Source organism: Leuresthes tenuis, unplaced genomic scaffold, assembly GCF_036924035.1.
Source record: "Leuresthes tenuis unplaced genomic scaffold, fLeuTen1.0.hap1 SCAF_14, whole genome shotgun sequence".
NCBI classification, from domain to species: domain Eukaryota; kingdom Metazoa; phylum Chordata; class Actinopteri; order Atheriniformes; family Atherinopsidae; genus Leuresthes; species Leuresthes tenuis.
The window spans coordinates 13,439,343-13,463,489 of NW_027325368.1; the positions used below are offsets into that span (position 1 = coordinate 13,439,343).

At 42.1% G+C, this 24,147-nt stretch overlaps 1 protein-coding gene across 1 annotated transcript in view; it reads right to left on the reverse strand.

Annotated features, from left to right (window-relative positions):
* The window catches only part of phlpp1 (PH domain and leucine rich repeat protein phosphatase 1), a 42,062-nt gene that overhangs the window by 4,694 nt on the left and 13,221 nt on the right, over positions 1–24,147 (reverse strand). Inside the window, exons 2-11 of the mRNA XM_072363028.1 lie at positions 12,746–12,942; positions 11,576–11,701; positions 9,620–9,768; positions 5,228–5,374; positions 3,498–3,725; positions 2,527–2,729; positions 2,097–2,157; positions 1,415–1,510; positions 688–843; positions 142–342 (exon numbers count right to left, since the gene is read on the reverse strand). Of these exons, the coding sequence (XP_072219129.1) occupies positions 142–342; positions 688–843; positions 1,415–1,510; positions 2,097–2,157; positions 2,527–2,729; positions 3,498–3,725; positions 5,228–5,374; positions 9,620–9,768; positions 11,576–11,701; positions 12,746–12,942 (1,564 nt within the window). The remainder of the gene's footprint in view (positions 1–141; positions 343–687; positions 844–1,414; positions 1,511–2,096; positions 2,158–2,526; positions 2,730–3,497; positions 3,726–5,227; positions 5,375–9,619; positions 9,769–11,575; positions 11,702–12,745; positions 12,943–24,147) is intronic.

A 24,147-nucleotide genomic window follows, 5' to 3' on the forward strand; every position in this document is an offset into this window, starting at 1 on the left:
ACTTGAATAATGAGACATTTGAAATCAGTTTCTGACACTCAAAATTGTTAATGAAAGGACAAATAACAAAAAACAAAAAAAAAAAATCTGTTTTTGTAAGCCTTGTTTCAACCCTGTAAATATTAACAAAGAGTTCTTTACCTTGCTGGAAAGGTCTGGAGGTGGTTGAAGGCCATGTGCAAAACTCTTAAATGGGAATGGCCTGTGAGCATGGGTACACACTTGTCCGTCAGCCAGTTATTCGTCAGGTAGAGTTCCTGCAGGATGCTGTGGCTCTCCTCTGACAAACTGGACGGTGGGAGGTGCTCCAACTTATTGGCTGATACATTAACGCACCGTAAGCTGGAAGTAAAAGTAAAGGTGATTTATCCTCCTTTAGAGTTGAACATGAAAAATCTAGATGAGGCATTTCAATTACAGACACATGCATAAATTCAGACTTTTATAATCGCACCATTAATACATCCCAACCTTTCACAGGTTGGTAGTTTTATTATTTGCCTGCCGTCCTCGCCCTTGGTTATCCTGTTCTTGATTAAATGGACTATTCATAATTTCTGCCCTTCATCTTTGTTTATCTGCAGTTTCCCTTCAATGAATCTTATAGTCAGATGCTGGGTGCAAATTATCATGAGAGAAGAAAAAAAAAAAATCTCTTCCACACTTCCAGCTTATGATTAATGCTACCTGTCAGATTTGAGGAACAGGTTGCAGGGAAGCTCCACCAGTTGATTGTGCTGAACATCTAAAACCTCCAGCAGAGGGCGCTCCACTCGTTCAGGCAGCTTCTGTAACTGGTTATGTCCAGCACTCAGCTTCCTCAGACTGTTGCTGCACAACAACCTGCAGCACAAGGAATATGTAAATATGGATGGATTAGCACCAGAACACCAGGGGTAAACAACATGAACAACTCAGATAGCTAGCCATCCAGATAGTGAAGATTAATAAATAGACAGGCAGGAAGAAGAGGGCTTATAAGAAAATGAGGATAGTCCAGAAGCAAGATGGGGGTGTAGATGTGGACAGAGGAAAATCAGAGAGTTCGAGTGCCTCTAGTGGCGCCTGCAGCTGAAATTCATCATTCTGACACTTATTGGATAAAAAATAAATCTCTAGACAATGAGGGGACCAAAGGTAGAGAGACAGAGGGAGGAGACAAGGAGAGAAGCAGAGGGAGCGAGGTTGACAGAGTTGATGCGACACATGGAGAAGAGGAAGAGGTGCATCTGAGCTGACCTTCTAAAATGCTGTATAAAGAGGAAGCGATTGGACGGAGGCTGTGGAGGTTACAGGCTATCTGTGTGATTTATGAGACTCTATAGGGGTCAGATGAGTAGCCTGTCAAAGGGCAGGGAGAATAATGCAGCATTGTTCTGCATTTACCGGCACATTCACTGTGAGGGAGACTTACCTCGCCGGGAGCTCAGTGATGACGTTGTGGCTCACATCCAGAACTTCTAGTTTCTTTGCCTCACACAGCCAGTCTGGCAAGGACTCCATATGGTTCCTGCAGGAAAAGAAAGGGGTGATGATGATGATGAATTATGTTCAGTTTGCAAAATGTTGTATCCAAAATGGAACATAATACAATGCAAGGTAATACTATATATTCAATGTCACTTTTTTTGGCTTTTTTCTATATTAAATAACATTTCAGATGCAGATAAGTGAGGTCTTCAAAGGGAAATAGTACTTTATAATTCCTGAAGATCATCTTCAGTGTGACACTCTCTCAAGGCCACTTGCTTAAGGGGAACCTTTAAATATAAATTTACCTTGTAAAAATTCACTACATCACTTGTTCCATGACTACAAATTAGTCTAAGCACAGAAACCCATCTTTCACTTCCCAAAGGTTGTGACAATGATAAGCTTTCCAAGTTGACATTTCACCATACTTGGAAAGATCCCTTCCCTGTGCACTCTATTTCCCCTTTCAGTTAAATGATCTTTAAAGCATCATTTACACCAAACAATTACTGCTCTTGTAGGGCAGAGAGGGGGACTGAGACTGGGCTACATTTCAACAGTACCTGCAATTAGTGTTCAACTTTTTTTTCTTAAAACACAGGTACTTTGGGAATATTTCTCACCTTGAGATGTCCATGTAACTAAGATTGGAGGGCACGGTGCTGACATCCAGCTGTCGTAACTCTGTAAGGAGAAATCCAAACACATTAACCTACAGCAAGGACAATCTTATATCTAAGCAGGTAAATGGAAAATGGAGGGCAGCATTTGGGAGGGGGAGGACGGCGATGACAAGTTGGAGAAAAATGATGGAGAGAGACAATTAGATGTCTGCACTGATGAGAGAAATGGAAGCTTGTGAATAGATGAGCATGAGAGTGGAATCTGTAAGGACATGCTCAGGCTCAGAGGAGAGAGGTTCACATTGGTGATATCAGTTAGAATCAAGTAAGATGGCGGTGGAAAAGAAAAGAGGGATGCTTTTTTTTTTTTTATAAACCACACACGATTGTCTATGCAGAGGCCAGAAATTCCTGTGTGTGTCAGACCCACCGTTGTTGCAGGCGTAGATGCCTTTGAGCAAGCAACCCTTGACTTTGAGACTGGTGATGTGGTTCCTTTCGCAGTGAAGCACCTCCAGTCTGGGGAAGACTGTGGCGTCCAGATCCGTCAGCCTATTATCCCTCACATCCAGCTGGGTCACGTGCCTCAGCAGGTCAGGCTCATCTGGCACCATGACAGAGATCTTATTCAACCTGACAGAGGAGGCAGGGAGGAGGCAAAGGTTCATCTTCAATTGGATTAGGCTGTGACCTCTCTTGTAAGGTACAGAACATGCCTTAGGTGATGGCTGCTATATTGTGGAGTAATGTGTAGAGCTTTGATGCTCTATTTACAACAATCGATAACGCAGGGACAAGTCACTGGTTTTGACCGAAGTGTATTTGTTGCAGTGCAACTCATCATTTGACAGTAACCTTGAATTATTTATTACTCTGGACATCAAACCAATACCAGACCAAACCAGAAAAGGCTGCCTTAATTCCACCTTTTACTTCCATAAGTAGCTTGAAAATGGACAGGTAATGAAAACTACATTATCAAGAAGGAAAGCAACAAACTTGAATATCCTTTCAATCTGTTGTTGAATCATCACAAATTGTTATTGAAGATTAGTCCAAACAAATGAGAAAGCTGAAGAAGTCAGAGGAAGTGAAGTATTAACTTTAAAATAATGCAAGTCACTCTAGCTCTGTACTTTCCCAGACATCTGATGGGGCCACTGCAGGCAAATGATTTCTCGATGCCGTGCTGTTTAGCTGTCTGGTCGTGTGACGGCTTCCTCCTAGTGTTATTCTTTCGATAATTAGTGGAATAAAGTGTGTTTCTTAGCACAGTGCTTGGGACAAGCGTGCCTGGGTACTCACAGTGATGGATGTATCTGCTCAAAGTGATGTTTAAAATCCATTCAAACCAACCTTTTTTTAAATGAAATCTGCAGTAATCTGCCTGCATTGCCATACCTTAGATCGATGTGTTTGACATGAAGCAGTCTGAAATTCTGCAGGGTGAGTGTTTCCAGATGGTTGCCAGCCATGCACAACTTCTCCATGGAGGCCAACCGCTCCAGCACCTGGGGCACATGGTTGAACTGGTTGAAGGAAAGACCGAGGTAGCTCAGCCGCTGCAGGGAACCCAGCTCAGGGGGCAGGTCACTTAAACTGTTTCCATCTAACAGGAACGTCTGCAAACTGAGAGAGGAACAATCGTCTTTATTAACTACAAATTCTGTTTATTGTCACAGGATATGTCATGTCATACCAACGAAGAGTGCAACAGTTTCTGCATCCGTAATGAGTGCACTGCATGTCCAGCAGATGGCACTAACAGCAAAATACCCTGCTGGCCACTTCAGGAATTTACAGGCATACCAGATCATTCCCGCAGATTATCTTCTCATCTTGCCCAGTTTAAACCCTGCATGCAAGTATGTTTGGTTTCGAATGAGGTCTGCGTTTGAAGGACATGCACTATCCAAAATGTCTGTAGTGACCCAGTTACTAAACAATTCCCTTAATGCCTAATGTCACAGTGGAGTAAAAAGGACCAAATAACATATGAAGTTGTGGAAAGGCTTAAGACTTGACCTAATAAATACTTCAGATGTGAATACGTTCCACTTCCCTCCTTCAGAGTAACTGCACTTTTTTTGTATACAAAGAGGAATGATACTGGAGCCCTACCAAAACCTAAAACTCTGTGAGCTTTCCCATAAGAGAGGAAAAAAGACAGCCAACAAAATCAGCTGTGTTGCATCTTCTCCAAAATGTGGGCGCAAAACAGCACATTTTTTTGTGATTCCCTAATTGTTAACTGTGCTGCAAGTGTCTTGGACAGGGAGCTGTTTTATCTCAATGATCTCATTGTTAGACAAAAGGCTAAAATATAAATATAAAGATAAATAAAAGCTGAGAAAATCTCAATTTTTTTGATGAAGTGGCAACATTGTTATCAAAAGGAAGCTTTTTAGACTTTAGCTGCAACAAGACCGGTCAGTGACAGGTGAGCTGAAATATGCAATTTATAGGTCAATCAAAAGTACATCAAGACAAATGTAAGGAGCTTGAAAATAAAAGCTGGGTTGCACCTCAAAATAAGCTGCAAATCTCAACAAAACAGCTGATCAGCTCAATGACAGAATTCCTCAAAGAATAAAGTAAATCAATTAAAAAAAAAACACATATACAGTAAATTTAGCATAGACAAGAAAATAAAAGAAGCACTCAGGGACCCAAAAAGGTCACCTGCAAGCACCACAAGATGATCTGCGGAAGTTATGCTTTCTTTGCTCAAACACTGGAACAAGCAAAGCGTGTTGTTATCGCACGGTAACTCCCACATCCAGCTATGTAAAGTGAAACTGGAAGATGGTTGCTCTTCTTTAAAAATGCTATCCAGTTGCCCAGCCCTGAAACTCCATCAAAGCAAACACTCACACGAAAGATATGTAAAAATTGTTGGGTAAGTACCTGCATCTCAAGCAGCAAATAGCACAGAGAGGAGGGCAAATACCAAAAAGAGATAGCAAAATAACAAACAAAAGGAAAGCGACGTGTGCCGACGCTTAATCGTGGCTCTGACCTTCCTAAAAAAATTTGATCTTGCATTACAAAAGCTCTTTTTGACAGAAGTATAAAGTTGGTAAAAGTTCCAATAACATCTGTGCGAGCAGTTAGTTGTTTTTGTTGCTTACTTGGTCATGGCGCCCACAGAGCCGGGGACGGAGGCCAGGTAGTTACAGCTGAGGTTGACCTCTGTCAGGGTGGGGATGTCACAGATGGCCTGAGGGAACTGATCGAGATGGTTGTTGGACAGGTTGAGGCTCCGCAGACGGGAAAACCTGGAGAGGAGAACAGGGGAAGAGAAGATGAAGAGGTGATTGGAGAGCACGGTCACATCTTGTAAGAATGAACATCGCAAAAGAGCACAACATCATCATGAGTAGATTCAAGGATTGTTAATCAAAATGTAGCTTTCATGTATTTATTTAGGCAAAACAACACGCAATTAGATCCAGCACAGCCACAGACACAGCTGTCTTACAAGGGCGCAACCTTCACATTCGACTGTTGAGCAAACAAGCACAGAATGGTCGTCTGTGTTGTTCATTTAAACACCAGAGACCAGCAGCGTTCAGCGTGACCTCCCATGGCACACCGTTGACCTTCACAGGAGTTGGGACGCTCAGGAATGAGGGACCCAAGAATACACAAAGACAACCAAGGGGAAACGGCTTTCTGTCTTTGCTCATCCATCTACACTCATACGTACGTATCCTGCTCTCACCTTTCAGAGAGAGGGCAGCGCGCCATATTAGAACTGCCCACTGGAGCAGCTGCTAATGCTGGCACTTGATTTTTCACACTGTGTCCACACATGGGTTACGCACACATTCACACAGTAGATCACGATGATGGAGATAAAGGCAACCGACGTGTCGGGCCTATTGATTAGGGGGTGGGAGTAATTCCAGCTGAGGGTGACTCCCGCCTGCAGTGGGAGAGAGTATGTGAGAAAATGTCATTCCGCTAATACATCAACCTCTGCAAAGTGCTGTGTAATGCTTCTACCCCTTCCTCACATATCCCCCTGTCTGTGTCATGCTCTGTCATTCTGGCTCACCCTGGTACTCTCTTTCCACCTCATTCCATTTCTTGTGCGGTTAAAGCAGCGCTAATCATTTTTGACAAAGGATCGGCCGTAAGCAACTCATAGTCGTGACCTAAAAGAATTACAGTGCTGCAGCGTTTTCACAGCCTTTCAGATTCTGCACATTTTGTTCTGTCTCGGAGTCATCTTAAAAATGATCCAGTTCATTGCTCCCTACTTCTCAATCTACATGCTTCCTCTCCCCAATAGAGAGGCTGGGGGACTAGTCGGGACAAAGGGAAAGATGAATGCAGAAAAAACACAGAGCAGACCGAAGCGAAAACCTTTCTCAGGAAAAAGAAACAGGCGGCAGAGGTTGAGGCAGAGCCAGGTGGGACCAGAACCCAGCAGAGCATCTCTAGGAAACCTGAAAATGGCTTTGCACTGACACTCTCCGTTAAACTTAGCAGCGCTTCAATCTTTCTGCCAAGACGAATAAGAGAAACATTTAAAGCAAAGTTCTGGCAAACGAGTAGGATCCTTCCCAAAAAGAATGATCCTGTTTGAGTTTTGTTTGAGTGCTTACAACATGGCATAATCATGTATTTCAACTACTGTTTTCAACCACACAAATTCCTCTCATAAATATGGCGTCCAGCTGCTCTCTATCTACCAAGTGTGTGGAGGACAAAGTCAACAACTAGTTCGCAACTGAGATCTAGAAGTTGCTAAGAGACCGAAACAGACCAAAAATAAAAAAAAAGTGAATATTACAGTTCCATTCATCAGTTAGACTGAATAATTTTTATTCAGTGAACGGATGGATGAATGAATAAATAAAAGGTTAATTCCAATAGTAATGCTGATAGTTGATCAATGCTGTGAATGTAACTTGTTCAGCTGACCCCCAAATGTCCAAATAAGTGGTCTTTTATTTCATTCCCGGGATCCAGCCAAGACCTAGACACTCATCAACTTAATTTACAGCTGTTGTGAGCAGCTGCTATATTTTGTTTGAGGCTTTAATAAACCTATAGCGTAGGTTGCCAACGACAAAACACAGACAGCCAAAGTAAGCATCTAGCTGGAGAACACGGTGGGGCGCTTAACAGCTACAAAGGGAGAGGAAGAGTAACTATCATGTGCCCAGAAATTGACTCTCCATCATTATATTTGTTGTTCTATGTCAGTTGGATGTTTAAAAAAGCAGCTGGCTGCTTAATATAGTAATCATTTTCATAATATGTTCTGCTGCAACTCAACTGAACCAGAAACAATTCATGTATATTTTTCCCAGCCTTAAACAACCCCTTGTACCTTGAATGCCGTTTTCGCCACTCCACTATCTTTCCTGCCTTTCCCCTCCCATTAACCTCCACTTCTATGACCTTTGTGCTTTTCATAACACTCCAAACTATCATCCATATGTAAATACACAGGCCAAAGGTTCAATTAAATGCATAGAGCTCTAGTCATTCCCCTCAGTGAGTGCTGACCTCTGTCTCAGACAGAGATGCATGCTGGGAAGGCAGTCCCATGCCAGAGGAAAGAGCTAGTATCCCAGACAACTGATCATGCATAGATGATTGTCGAATCACCCACCAGTTAGTATTTAGCCAGCAAATACAAAGAGAGAAGGGGTGAGGCATGCTGAAGGTTCATAGGTTCCAGTGCTCTATGAAGGATACAAAGCACTATGACCCTATGTTGGATGACAGAGGAAGCCAATGTTTATATGGAAACAAAAACAGATTCTCACACAACAGTCCACACTAAAACACATACACCCACATTCATAGAGGCTGCACACAAAGTAGTATTGTTCTTGACTGCATCTCTTTTGACACAAGCCTCTCAGGGGAAAGCGAGTACTCAAGACACTCTGCTGCATGTCTCTGTCAAAAACCCCTCTATTTCCAGCTAAACTATTCATCGCTTTCTCATTACTGACCTCATTTTCTGTCATGCTGGGTCAAACGCAGATGAGCCTACTTTGGTTTGGCAAAGCTGAATGGATGTTATCTCCCTTGACCAGCAGGGGAGCTGTGCATAGCTCACTCAGATTGTAAAAACTAGTTATTCCCCTCACGTCATCGTCTTTGCAACACTAGTCATTATCCTGGGGATTAAAAAAATAAAGACTAGTCAAAATGAAATTAGTGTGGCAGAGAATCATAACATCCTGACCTCATTCACGGGGAGGACCAAAAAAAACAAAAAAAACATGCACGATTACTCATGCACAGCCACACAAACACAGATTCATGTTGTGCAGACATCTTCTAACGAAGAGAAAAACAAAAACAAAACAAAAACTAATGTCATACTGCATCAAGACTCTGTATGCACTGACCCCAAATCAGTAGCCTGCAGCCACAATTTTAGTTGCTTACATGCAAGCAACTCTTGCTCTCACACACTCTCCATTCTACACACACAACAACTAACACTTACTCAGATTCACACACTGTAAATGGTACAATTCTTCTACCAATAATCTTCATAAAAGACATGCTGTGAGTGGCGTGCAAGTGTATCAGCATATGTATGAATGCACACACACACACACACACACACAGTATACTGTATCTTGCCCGTAGTATTTAATCTGGGACCATGATAAGCATGCAGCAGATGGTGCCCACAGAGAAAAAGGGTAAGGGAGCCCGGGCACATTAAAAGCTTCCCTGCAGATGCATCTATCCCTCTGGGCTCTTTTGGCCTAGCCTGGTACAGTCCTGGCTTGCTTCTTTGGTCCGTGTGTGCTAATGGCTCAAGTCCTAGACTGCTCAGGTCGATTGCTTGCAAACTGCAGGTGAAAACTAAATCTGTCCAGTCCAGCCACCCGTGACCTGCTGTTTCCACTGCAGTGACAGCTGACCCTTGCTGTGACAGCGTATTGTCTCTCAACTTATTGTGAAACAGCCCATCCCAGTTCCTGTCATGGGCAAATTACATTAAGTTCTTCTAAAGCTTAATTTGCCTCAAGTTTCATCTTGCCCAAAACAGTTACTCCACTGAAATATTTCATTGACCTGAAATGCCACGTTTTTTTCTCATCCTTCATTTCTTGCTGCCTCATCACCTCCATAATATTGTATAATACAAAACAAAAAATGATTTGATGTATTCCAACTCAGATTATCAACAGAATGGGAATGCTACTTAAAGAAAAATTAAAAAAACAACAACAACTAGAACCAGCTTCTAAACCTACTGGTTATTAGTCTGTCATGCTGGAGTTGGTGGGTGGGCCAGCTTGCTTGAGCTGATTTAACTGGAGGTCATCCTGGTCAAGCTGGTTACCAGTTCAAGCTGGATTTAGCATGTAGGAGTAGGACCTGGTAGCATTATACCTCAAATATGCCAACATTGTGATGAAAGTGGCCTCAGTATCTCAGGACTATTCACCAGAATCATCATTGAAATTTAAGAAACCACACCACTGAAACTTAGCCCCGGGTGTGTCTCCTGAAGACTTGTGATAACATCCTACCTCTGCAACTGCTGAAGGCGCTGGTCTGCAGGCAGGAAGTTGTGTTTGAGGTTGAGGTGGGTGAGGTCGTGGCTATAGAAGAGGTTAGGAGGTAGATTCTCCAGACTGCAGCAAGACAGATCTACCGAGTTGATTCTCTGGGACACCATCTAGATGGAGGCAGAGATGATAAGGGACGAGAGAATGACAGGGAGAAGCAGGAAAATAGAATTAAACGAGATTACATTTGACCACACGAGATATTGGTTTTACTGTGTGTTTGTTGTCTGATACTAAGGGGTCAAATGTCACTCAGTGGCAATCTTCTTAGGATTAGTGAGTCAGAATGAGTCGAAGGAAAGCCCAAGAAGTTACTGACCTAACATCTATTCAAATGCAGACGCTCAGAGTACTAAGGCTGCGTTGCTCATTTGATGGTCATATTCACAGGAACATATAAGCAGCAATCTGAACTGAATCTAAAGTGTAAAGCCCATCTTCATCTTAAGAAAAGGAATTGCACACTTAGTAAACTCAAGTCTTTTATAGTGGAGTTAGCTTTAGGCCCAGCAGTCATCACTGGAGCACGTGGTGCCTCTATTCAGGCTTCTATTCTGAGTGGCCCTCTGGGTGCCGGTGACATGCACGTCCCTGTTAATATTTAGAAAAGAGGTTTTCTGGCTGTGGCCTACTTGAGTTCAAATGGGAGACAGGAGGGAGAGACGAATGGTGTTTGTGTGTGTGACTGCGTCAAGCTTGGGTTATAAATGATGGATTGGACAGTGGAGATACACAGTTGCAAGAATAACCCTTTAGAAATACAAGGCTATCAAGTGTTCTTATCCTCATAAAAGTTATAATCACAGATAAATCCAATCTAACTAAACACATAGTACACAAACAGATGTGTGTTTGACCCCCCTCTGCCCCTTTCAAGTCACTGTAAACCATCTAAATTGAGTGGAGGCCTTTTCAAAGCAATGAGTAGAAAAAGTTCCCCAACCATTGTCTTGTTGATTTGCATGCAGGGTCATTATGTTGTTGCATCCCTGGATCTGTTCTTACCTCCAGGTGATAGACTGCTGCCCTAAAACCTAATGATAAAATTAATTCTTCCCTCAGTGATTGCAAGGCTTACCATATCCACTAATCCAGTGAGATAGCAAAACAGCCCACACCATTATGGTACCTCCACCATGCTTCGCAGGCTGGGTGACATTTTGATGTTGAGATGTAGTAATTTTTTTTTCCTTCCATGTTTTTTTTTTTTTTTCCCACTATTTCAGGGAAAAATGACCAAAACCGCTTGCGTTTTTCTTAGCATTAAGCCGATACATGGGCACATATACCCTTTTTTTTATCCATTTCAGGTTTGCATGCTGTGCACTTGCTGATATCTCTGCAGGACAACAAGCCTCCCATTTGAAAATAGTTTGTCTTACTTTTGATTAATGAGCACTTGCATAAGAAATAAATACCTTTGTCGCCTTTTCAAGCCTCAGGCTCTTCTAAGTTGTTTTAATAAAAGCACAACTCATGTCAACCACGCCTTATCGAGAGGAGCATACTTCTTGAGCCTTTATTTAAAGAGAATAACATCTCTACAATCCACACTTCCAATCCTGTACCCTCACTTAAACCTGTGACTCCAAGTAACCTTTGAGATAGGTTGTTAACAGAAGTTCACTTTTACTCTCTGCACTGTGAGCGATTGCACAACCTGTTCAATAAAGACATGGAAATCAGTTGTGGTAATCAGTTGGTAATTTAACTGTTAATTCCAAAGGGACACAAACTTTATTTGAACAACTGAGTGCAGTTTTCTACCCACTTGGTCATATAGCAACAGGACTGCAATGGATGAAGCACAGTTGAGTACAGTACCGATTTAGAATGCAACTGAGACTCAAGTAGTGTCTGGGAAGCACATGTTTTTGTTCTGCTTTCCTTTCTCTAACTCTCCCACTCACACAGTACCTTGGCAGTGTGTCGATGCCACCGCAGGTGCTCGGTGAAGCTGTCAAAGCTGACGTAGTAGGTTTGACTCTGAGGCCCTGCTGAGCTGAAGGCCAAACAGTGATTGTGCTTCTTCACCTCCTCCACCTGCAGCCAGACAAACACAAGAGTGACAGACTGAAATACTGACACATCTGACCCCACGCAGAGTATAAATAACACCCCCTTTATGCCTATAGAAACCGAAAAAAAAAAAAAAATGCAAAAGGAAGGAGGGTGGAAAAAGCTGACACATGATCTCTGAAGAAATGAGTGCTTATTTATTTGTTCTTCTTTTGAAGCAAATAAGGGAGTTCAGGCCTGGAGGGTCAAATTTGGTCAACCAGTTCGCTTACAAAAAAAAAAAAAAAATGTGAAAGGCACACATGAACACATAATGAACGTGTCTGACGGAAACAGGGCTTTTTAGACACTCAAGCTGAGACTTTAGCATGTTTTCTCTGTGAATGAATGGTCGACTAGTTTAAATAGAACACTAGCGTGCATACACACAAACTCACCCCTTACAAACACATGCAGGGTCACGTGTTGTGTGTGAAATGTTTAGAAACTGGGTGTGGTGGGGGTATGGAGTGTCCTTGGTATCAGGCATACAACCGGATAATGCTTTTCACAAGAGAGCTTTTCTTTTTTTTTTTTTTGCAGATAGACACGCACACACACCCCCGCACACAGCAATAAACAAATTAAGGTCAAAATACCAGAGTGATATCAGGCTACTTTGATTTTACAGTGTTCCATTAAACTAATCACTTAAGTGTGTCATGACTCCAGATTAGAATTTAACAAAACATCCCCGCTGAAAGAAAACATTTTGTTTGTCACTGACTGACTGGCAATGACTTTTTCTCTTTGACCTTAACTTGAGCTAAACTGAACAAAGCATGCAGCTTTACTGGACTTCAAACTAAAGGACAAGCTGTCATTTGAGGTGACATGTCGTCACTGCATCGGGAGACAATTATGGAGGGTAATAAGAATGACTTTATAAGGTCATTCTCCCATGATATGACATCTGGTTTTATGATCTAAAGCATAAATCATGAAATATTCCCATAGAAGACCAGGATGAGAAGGAAAACAAATTTTCTGATCCTGTAGTGCTTCTGTGATTGTATGACTTTGACATACTTTTCCTCCAATGAGTGGCAGGATGTGCATCTTTCCCGTCTGGCTTTCTTTGACAGAGGAGACGATGAGGCAGGTGCCACACAGGATGACCTGCCGTCTCGTCCAGCGGTTCACCGGTAGCTGGAGCTTCCCTTTCCGAACGTTATAGGTCCCTGACAGCTGCACCCGCTCCGAGTTCTCAATACTTTGGGGCTTACCTGTGAGAAAGAAAGAAATGTTGTGCAGTTAGTGTCAAATATCTAATATCTATTAACACAAATCTGCATGAAAATATGAGGAATAGACCATCTGAGGGATCACACACTCTCCTGTGTCCGTCTGTGGTTATTTTGTACTGCTAGTACTGAAAAATCACATCTGAGCCTACTTTGTTTGTCTGCTTATAAACTGTTCAGCGGGAGAGTTAAAGGGTGTAACAGTTCGACTGAACAGATCCCAAAAAAGTGTTTAGATGTATCATCATTCAAACAATGACCATCAACTGTCATAGTAAGTCTTGGCCCGGATATCTGCCATCTATTATTTGCATATCAACTGCCTGTAGCAGAAGCCCAGTCTGTTGTCCCCAGAGGCTAAGTAAAAAAAAAAAATAATCTAAATAACAGGAGGCTGTTAGCCAGCTATTCAATTCCACCTAAAAACAAGCCAAACCAAAGCATGCCAAAGGCCAGCGCTTTATAGCAGGACCCTCACCACCAAACTATTAACATTGTTTTAACATCAGAAGATTTAGCCAGCCTTAAATGTCCTACACTGGCAGATTGAAACAGATTTGCATTCAGTGCAGGGCAGCCTGAATTAATGGACTCTCAAATTCAATACCAGGTGCAGCGCTTCTAAACTATGCTCTGAACGTTTCTGAGCTTTCTTTATTCCATCTTACCCACCTGTCTGTCTTTCCTCATTGCCTGGTTCTCTCACCTCACGGCCACCCTGCCAAACCTGACAGTCAGGCTGCTTATCAGGCGTTCTGTCAGTTAGGGCGGTGTTATCATAGTCTAAACATCCACCTGCTTTCTGTCCACCTCCACCCCCGTAAAAATCTCCCTGGGCTGGCATGCACTGTTTTTCTGTCCTCTATGTCTCTATCTGTCCGGCCGCCTGGCTTTCAATTTCTCTATTCTATCGACAGCTTTCATATTTTCATGTTTAACCGCATTGGTTTCTCAGCGGCCACGGAATTCTCGCCGTGGTTTATGAAGCTTTTCCCTCCGAGTGACAAATATCCATAGGAGGCGTCTTTCATCCCGCAGTTTTCTGCAAACTGGCACATCGCCCTCGTGCTGTCTGCTTCACATGTATTTCACTTCACTGTACACACAGACTGAAGCAGGGAGTTAGGAGGTGGGGGTTGGTGAAGAAAGAGTCAGTAGAGTAAGCAAGTGTGAACTTGCACATGCTCTCGTAGCTTTAAATAATTCAGGATTTTCACATGCTGCCTGTAAGGCTAATGCAGCTCCGTAGTGTACTGCGCACTGCCTTCAACCATTAGTTTCTTAGCAGAAGTTGTCCTAGTTGAACAGATGTACGGTTAAACATGAGGTCATGTGATGTAATCACATTCCATTTGAAAGATATTCCGAACATGTGAGTCTCTAAGAACACTTAAAGACACTTAAACACAATATACCAAATCAGTAAATACATGTCTTTCTAGTCTTATTTGTACATACCTCATTTGTAACACAGCATGAGGTCTGTCGATGGTTTCTTATTTTTTAAAATTCATTTTAATATGCTGAGTCGTCATTCGGTCTGTGAGAAAGATCACTCTTATTGGCTGTTTAATTGCGAATGAATTACGTGAATATTATGAATTATGAATTACGTGATATTAACTGTTATATTTTCCTATGCATTAAGCTGCAAAAGTTTCAGAAAATAATTTGATAAACTTGTGATATGCGTATGCTTTTTTAGGCTGAAACGCTGGTTTTTGAGAGGTACATACGCATTAAAACAAGCTGAGCAGCGCAACAAATATGTTGAATACTAATAGAGATTAATAAATATTAATAATTAACAGATATTGACCTGACTTCATGCAAACATTACTTCTTTTAAGTATCTTTTGAATTATTTTAATTTATTTTTCTATGTTGATTTTCTTTATCTGTGCTGTCTTCTGACTATTTGTCCCTTCTGGAATTCAAAGTTACAAGTTACAAAGCTGAAACTTTTTAATATACTCTACATGGCGGTGTTACCTAAAGAGCAAAAAAGCCCATGTTCCTGTCATATTCTGGCACTCAGCCCTACCTTCAATGCAGAAGTTGAGAGCTGACAATCATAATCTAGAGGTAAATATGAATGAATATGTATGAGCTGTCTGACTATGAAAGGAATCTGTACTACCTCATTGCTCTTATGCTGCACTTACAAATGAATGCATCAAAAATAGGGCTGAAATTGAATTTGCTGTTGGATTATGAGGAAATTCACCAAAATATTTGCATAAAAGGCAAGATTTGTTTGTGCTTTTCCAACTATATTGCCTTCATAAAATCCCAGGACTCCTTCCTTCTACTGTTGATCTCAGCAGTCCTTTAATTGCACTTCAGAAACAAGTGGAGTGTGTAGGAAGCAAATGAAACTGTGGGATTTTATCTCTCTTTGCAGGGACTTTATTACCACCATTCCCTCTAGAGGAAAAGCTATTAAATGACTGGGCATTTGTGTTATTATGATGTGTACACAGTGGTCAAGGTGCAAGCTTAAAAAAAAAAAAAAGCTTGATTTTTGCAATCCTTTTTTATTATTATAGCTAAAAACATGACAATTAAGTAATAATAGTGATATCCTGTGTATCATTGCTCTACTGATAAAACAACCAATCACATATTAAAATCTTATCAATGAAAAGTTTGACTTCTGAGAACGACCTCAGCTATTTAGGCCGAGCGATACTGACAAACAGGTCCAAATAAGGCGTGTAGATAAGGGAGTTATAGTAGGAACTATAAGAGGAAATATGAAGAAGCAAAAGATGAGGAAGATTAGATGAGGAAGGACATTTTTAAAGTGTTAAATGAAATATTAACCAAACTAAAAGATACAGTCCTGATAACACTGAGTCATGTGACACCAGCGCCATGACTAAAAGTTTAACTTGAAAAACGAGGCTTAGCGTTTGATGTTGGTTGCGTTTGGTTTGGGCACACGAACTGCCACTTATAAAATATACAAAATCCCATCGAGTCATTTTCACGCCAACAGATAAATGTCCAACAATAGCCAACCAAATCCATGTGATATCTCGCAAACGGACAGATCCCAGCCGCGGTAACAGAACAGACTGGCTCCCCAGTTCCCCTCCAACTTGCAGGCTGGCAGAGGTTACCAGCAGGAGCGCATTTGACTTAGCTGAGGAAGAGAGTATGTGTTGCATTAGACAAATTATTCACAAGCTTTTAGCCTCAATATGTCACATGGGCACATTTTTACTATTTTTAGGCCTTTTATTGGAGCGTGCTTTCTCCTACACAAGCATATGCACAAAGACATATACCCCGACTCCTCTTCTCCTTACGTCCACATTCACACACCGTCACAGTGACAGCAATTAACCGTCTGCATATGCGGATCCATCTAATCGACCCAACCAAAAACCAAAACATATCTTTTTTTCCCCCCCAAGGACAACCATACAGACAGCTTGAGCGGGCTGGTTTTGTGACAGGAGTAAACAGCTCCTGTACGGATGCAGGCGCTTACAACCCTCCGACATGGATGCAGGATGGCCAGATAGAGACACACTTTTCCCTCTGGCCATGGGAACGCGCTGTGGAGGAAACAGCGAGATGGGTGGGAAATCCCACGTGAGCATCCTGTTTACAGGGGAGGGCCAGAGAATAGCCAGGTCTGTCTGTAACCCAGCAATAGGGGAAGGAAATTATAAGAGACATTCGCCATATCCCAATGACTGAAGCATACGTAGGCCACCTACGCAAGAAATATTTTGAGCAGCGATGATGTTACTCATGGTGGTCAGTCATGCCATAATCTATGGGGAATGCTTAAGATGTTAAATCAAAAATAGTTCAGGCCTGCAAGGTGGGTGTGTTCATGTGCCAGTCTATTCCTAGATTTACAGTGTGAAGGAGCAGGAGTACTACAGCGTGAGTGTCTGCGTGTTGTAACTGCAGATAGTTTCCTTCCTTCCTATCCCCTAGGCTCAGGAAATAACAGTTTCCCCTCCACACCGGGCTCCAATACCCATGTGTGTGGACCCCTGCTGCTTGAACACAAACACAAACACACAGACTCAGAGCATCAATGAGCAGACATCTCTCATTACTGTAACCGTAACAACGACAGAGATTTTTCTGTTGTTAGTATTAAAGACCTAACATCTACTCACACGTATTTACTTCCTTCTCTCTTCGTACAAATATGAAGAATAGACAGTCTGAGGGGCCACAAACTCTCCTGTGTCAGTCTGTGGTTATTTTCTCGCATTGCTTTCTTTTAATGGTGAAAAGCACGATCCGGGATCCACGTGCAAACAAAGAGACCCACCAACAACAACTAAATCAGCTACAAAAAAACTCCCATCATGAGCTAAAATAATCAATGTGGTTAATTTCATGTGGATGGAAATATACAGTTTCCTTTAAAAAAAAACAACGACTGAAAATGTGTTGTAGACTCTACCACATTCAGAGTATAAGCACCCATTGATCAAGATGCTTTATAAACCAGCATTTTTCATAATTACGTGCTTAAATCATATACTCTTTCAATAAATAGTTTCATTAATAAGGGTTTCAGCACCCATTAAGGGAGCAAATTCAATTCAAACAAAACATTAAAAAAAAGGCATTAAAGGTCTGTAACATCTATTACAAGTAGAAAAAATGAGCAAGCACATGTGTAACAGCTGGTTTTTCTAATTTTATTTATCTAAAAACAACCACATGGACAGGAAAGAAACAACTCCTGGCTGTTTGATATCAGGGATATTATTTGTGCCACAATAACTGGCTGCCAGATGCCCGGCTGTTGCCGCTTTTCCTCACTGCTGGTAATCAGCACCTAAGACTTCTTAATCCATCTTTTATTTGACAGATTAAACACTTCTTTCCTCTGGATCGTCTCAGTACTATCAACAGCATACATCTGGATAATGACAATGCGCTGCTAAACACAACCTGACATTGGCACACCTCCACTTCAGGAAGGGGCCATGCCACACCGTAGGGCATCAGTGACCCACATAAATCTCATCAGAACACGAGCATGCGCACACGCACGGTTGTTTTCCTGTTCTATAGGCGATGCCAGATGTGACTTATCGGCTTGCAAGACTTACAAATGCTTCTGAATTCACACTAGGCGGCATCTTTAAGAACTGGATCTATGACTCTAAAGAGTTTCCTTCTCAAATAAGGTGTTGAAATGAAAAAAATAAATAAATAAAGATTATTCTATAAAGAACAAACTGGAGTTGAGGGAAGTTGCTGGTGAAAAAAAAGAAAGAAGAAAGCTATAAATCAAACTTAGTAAGGCCAGATGCTTACGCTGCGACACAAATAGCTGCACTGTCCTGGTTGATAACACCCACACGACCCCACACACACACACACATAGTGCACATGCAGTGTCAAAATGCATTAACTTTACAGTGTGTTTTAAGGCCGCACTGACGAGATCTGACCAACCATGCCGCTCCTTCATTTATTTTTTCCATGGCTCCTCTTTCTCTTCTGACGTCTCTGTGACTTGGAGTTAAAACTGAGATCCTAAGTGACAGGCCTTGTTAAGCCAACTGCCCTGCAGCGGTTGACAAGCCTTGCTCGAAGGTGGGAAAGGCCACCGCGGGTGACAGGCTGCTCGCTGCACTCACTCAAGCGCTCCACATTTATTCTCGCATTGCATTTCATTTCATTTCTCTGAACCTTGCAGAGAAATGCATGTTCGGTGGCATTGACGAGCACAAAACTAACGAGTTTCTGTCATTAGTGATTCTTAGTTAGCAGCTTCTTAATACTACAAGCCTTTGTGAAAAAAGCCCCAGATATTCACACACAAGCTGGCCATGTCCCTGAAAGTTAGACAGGGCTGGCTCCTCCTCAGGGACCGAGGATGTGCTGATGTGTGAAATGTATCAAGCTGTACTTTGTGTGAAAGTGATAAGAAGACGAGGTACATTTGCATGGGCTACAAGTGAGATGTTCCTGCATTATCGCAACGTGACACCTTTCCACAAGCGTCTGTGTTCTTCCTTTGGAATGTGCTCAGCTTGTATATGCTGGGTTGTAATCTTGGTTTAACACTTGAAAAATACAAGACCTAAGTTTTTAGTATTTTGATTGCCCGGAAGGCAGCATTAAACGAGTTCTTCAGCAATCAAAATATCATACAAGGACAAACTGGAGGGCGTTTCATTTGGTATCATTTTGTGTGAAGAAGTTAACTAAAATGCTAGCGGCGTGACTTACAGGCCTTTGGTCCAGACCTACGCAAAACTAAAGATATCCTGCCTCGGCTTCACCTGTTTGTCGTGTTCAGTGATGAAACGCTTTAAGCATACCGAGCTGGTAAACCCCACAAACATTAAGAATCGCCTGGTGTGCTCATTTAAGAGCTCATAAGTTACATTCTGTCACTTTAAGGCGGGGGTTGGGCACGTTAAGCAACGTGGACCATACATTGCGGTGGTAGAAATACACAAAGCCAGTAAAAACAAGGAAAACTAGATTTCAAGACATTCATATTTTGATGCCAATATTCTAAAATCATGATCCCTGCCTATTTTAAGGACCCATTCCACATAAGTCGAGTGTGCCCTGATTGGTCAGTGAGAGGCAGCAAGCTTGTTTTTTGAGGTATGTCAAACATTTTTGTGCAAATGTGTTGCGTGACCATGCAGATAAGTGAGGAAGGAGATGCCTGGACAACAAATGAGGCGTTTCAGAGACTTCAGGAGCATTATCATCTGTGAAAGGGAGCTAATGTCAACTGGCTACGACAGAGACCTGACTCTGAGTGGGGAAATGGTTGAAATTCTGGCAAACTTTCAGAAATGTGCAAGAAAAGCCAGAGGAGAGTTTACACAAAACAATGTCATGCACACATTTTACAACACTCCCACAATAGTCCATAGAAATAAACTGATGGACAGTTTGTTGAGGAGGTTGTTCTGGGTTAGGTTTCTTCGGTCAGCTGCGTCACACTGCCTAAAAAGAAAATCAACAAAGATTAATAACATTTCAACATCTAGAAATTCATGCCCAGGTGACAGAGTATGTGTATGTGTGTGTGTGTGTGCTTATTTTCTTGTTCACTCTGAAGAGTGCTTCCAGTACTACATGGAACAGCTTATTGCTCTTCGTGCTACTCTGCACCATCAGACACTGAACATCCTTCTGCTTCAGCAGCAGAGGTCAGGGTATAAACCGCACCCTCCTCTCCAATATTAAAGAGCAGGGCCACGGAGACAAGAGACTCCCGAAAAGTATGTTTTTTTCCCCCCTGTAGCCTCAAGACTTTGAGACTTTCTTCTCTCCCGAGAGAGTAAATGAGGGGCGGCAATTAATAGTTTGATGAATGATCAAATGGTGATGATAGCTCATCTCTTTTAAGTATGTCATCACGAAGGACGCAGTCGCACGGAAACAAGCGCACACAGGCAGACGCTATAGAAAACATCCTCTCTCATTCCAGTGAAACAATCCTGACTCCAAATGAGGTCACAGCCTACAGTATCTTCCCTTTCACAGCATTATTACCCTCTGCCCTAAGGGAAAAAGAAAGTAAACAGCTTTCTGCTATTCAAGGCACTGCACTGTTCAAGTTATCACATTATCTCTAACAACCAGTAGTTGGGCAGTTTGGGAGGCATAATGACACTGGGATTACCTCATTGAGTATTTGTGGAGTATTTAATGCTTAATTATCATGATTATTATTGAGTTCTTGTTTTTTTTTCCCCCTCAAACTTGGCCCACTTGCACACCAACTTGCAATCCTGCACATCTAATTTCGCACTGAAGTTCGAGCACAGCTGCAGAAACTCCAGCCGACCACGTCATGTTTAACCTGATGCAAATACAAGTTTATCATCAGCTGAAACAGAAGCAGATGCAAATGCTGTTAAAATATGCAATCATAGGTCTCGTGTCTCATATAAATAATATAAGTCGGCTATGGCTCTTTAAATAACCAACGTATGGGCCCTTGAGCAGAAGAAGTAACAGCATTAACCATCAGCAACCCCATCCATCACATCAGCCTCTACAGTGTGAACATGATGCTTCAACGTGTTACTGGAACAAAAGCTGCTAAAAAATAAACTCAGATGCAGTGGGCAGAGTAGGGAATTGTGCTACAAATGCTTTAAATCATCGCTAATCAACAGTATTGGCATCAATGTGTGAAAAAGGAGATTTTCCCAAGTGATTCCCTGGCCACTGGATACTGACGTACATAGATGTGCTCCCCCCTCTCCTGCCTTCTCTCCCCAGCTCCACTCCTGCTGCTGTTATGTAATGAGAGTGTGTTATGAAACCTTGCACTGAACAACACGGGCCTACTGATCAGCTACCTAAGAGCTCGCAGACACACAAGGACTCTGGGGATTGTTTTATAGCCCTTTGTTTGTGTGCGGCAAAATGCAAATGCCGTCCACAGTTTGTCTGCATGAAAATGTGCTGCAAATCAATTGAACGCACGGGAGTAAATCTGAATGCGATTGCAAGAATGAGAAAATGTAAAGCGGTCCCAAATGGGTTCGTTAGTATGTCTGCGTGTGTACAAATAAAAAATAAAACATGCTACAGAAGAAATAATGAGAGTCCATCGCGGTTGTTGGAGTAGCAGCACAAACAGTGGGAGCTACGCAGACCGGTTTACGGAGATAAAAAGGGATCGACTATCTGCACACAATAGAAGGCAAAAGAAAACAAGATGAGGTCATGTGATGGCTGAGATTAAGACGCACAGAAAGGTATGAATTATGATCAGACCGAAGACAAATTAGCCACAGTCATATCCTGTCACCTGAGGCAGAGATAATCACGAGGAAAAAAAAAAGCACAATCGGCCTATGTGAGCTAATCTCAGTCAGCTTTATCCGTGAGCGTTGAGTGGCACGAAACAGACAAAATACCACTTCCTCTTGGACTGCTATAACTGGAAGCATACATCACAATATAACATTATGTAGGAATGGCCATTAAAGGGTGATTCCGCTAATGACTTCCTTTTGTTTTGGTCTTTTTGCTCTTATCAACTCTGCTGGAGCCATCACACATCGCTACTCTCAGACTTCTCGGAGTACAGTAGTTTTCATTTTTTCCCCAGACTTAAACCGTCTGGTCTTTTTATGTAGCGTTTCCAATAGTACGGCCGCTTAAATCTCATTTACTTATACTGATACTGATCAAAAACAAGACGGCCCACGCAAAAATAACTTCCTGTGTCTCTGTCACGCGGTATTGCCGGCGATCCTCCCCTTAAGGAGAGTATCGGCAGGTTCGGGGTATGTTCAGTTCAGTCAAAAAATTTAAATCATCACAGTTTCTCGCTGATTATTTTACCCCATCGTATTGAAATAATCTGAACACTGCCACCACAAACTGTCACTTCAGCTTGTAATGCATCATCTGTGTGTAGAGGATCTCTGGTTTTATGCCCCCAGCGACAGATAAACGTGTCATTTTATCATGAAATCTGGGCTAATCTCATAAATTAACATAATGACAGAACTGATGTTGTTGACATAAATGGTGGTCAAAAGGGAAAATAAGCAAAACGATATAATTGAGGTTGTAAAACACTCGGATTATCCTCAAAAAATGGCAGGCAGAGGGACAGAGAATGACCAAGCAAGCTTTCAAAGAGGACCTTAAATGACACACTGTCTTGCTATTTCAATGGTCACCCTTTTTTGCAGTTATTTTGCTAAAGATCAGAAAACTCTTTGAAGTCACCACCATTTGGAGTGAGTATCTCTATACTAGCTGTATTTCCCATCAAAAGCTCAAATTATTTTGGCGCAAAACTATGAAAACGCACGATCAGCTCGTTCACTGGTGCTGAATGCTGGGAAACAACAAATTATCAGCAGGCCATGAGGGTGTGAGAAACAAACAGGAGATTGCACTTTCACACACAGGATGAGGCAAGCCTGCACACGTGTGAACCGAGTTACGGCTTTGTGATAGTAAACAGGCAGGAGAGCTCTGGTGTCCAGTTATATAATGTGTCTGTTTTACTTCCTTGCTCTCACACACACGCTTACATAGGTTGTGATTAGAAAAGCTTTTAACTGTGTGTGTGTGTGTGTGTGTGTGTGTGTAAACATATTTCAACGTTTAACAGGGGTAGAAAGGTCTCGGCAGTAATGTATTTCCTCATTTTTCCAACTTATCTTTCACCGTAACCATTCTCTAGAGGGAATTTCACACTATCCACACTATCGTCTACTCCCCCATAATATTCGCCTGTTCAGACTTAAAGTTTTTCTGCTTTCGTGTCTTGGTCCCTGTCGGCTGGGAGTCACCATTACTAGCCCAGCTTACCCAGTATCACACTTCTACAAAGTACATCCAGCTTAAGTGTCCTCACGGAGAGTCACAAAGGCCTCCAACCACCTCAAAAGAGGGAAAGAGATGACGAAAGAATTAAAAAAAAAAAAAGAGACAAGACAGTTCCACACACTGAATGGCTTTTCAGGTTCTTTCCCAGCTCCAGACGAGCTCACCCAGTCCTGGCCCCTCCCACAGACCTCCACATGCCAGTGGGCTCAGCGGTGTGTGCTCAGCACAACCTGTGCCATCATGCTCAAGGATACACCGCTGACAGCTACAGGTCATTGCAGTACAGGCACAGGGTGGCACACATTCATGAATGATGCAGCTCTTGCCTTCAGTCGAACAGCTCTCTTGCTAACGCATGACTCGAGGAAACATATTCAGGCCTTGCGCACTGGCCAGTCATTCACAAAGACGAAAAAAGGCAGGTGCGTCGTGAAGATGCAACCGAATCGCACCTAAAAGATAGCAAACAACAGAAGTGTCTGCATGGAGGAGACTTTAAACCCAAAGTGAAATGCGGCACACATCCATGCTTTTACACTTGGTACGTCAATTATGTTTCATCGCTCCAGCACATGAACTCGGATCATAAACAGGGCAGATGGAAAACAAGGACTACAATCATGTCTCACATCTGTTCTCCATAATTCTTTGGAATTCCAGGTTGATATGGAAACAATTAGCCAATAAAACAAAGTATGAGTCAGGAAAAAAAAAAAATCAAACAATATTTTTGCTTGTCATGTTAATCCTTGAAAGTGTCGTATTGTACTTTCATAAAGTTAAGGACGCATTTCAAATGTGACTTACATCCATTCATTATCGTTACCCACGTTAGGGCAGATCTAGCTTTCCTGGACAGAC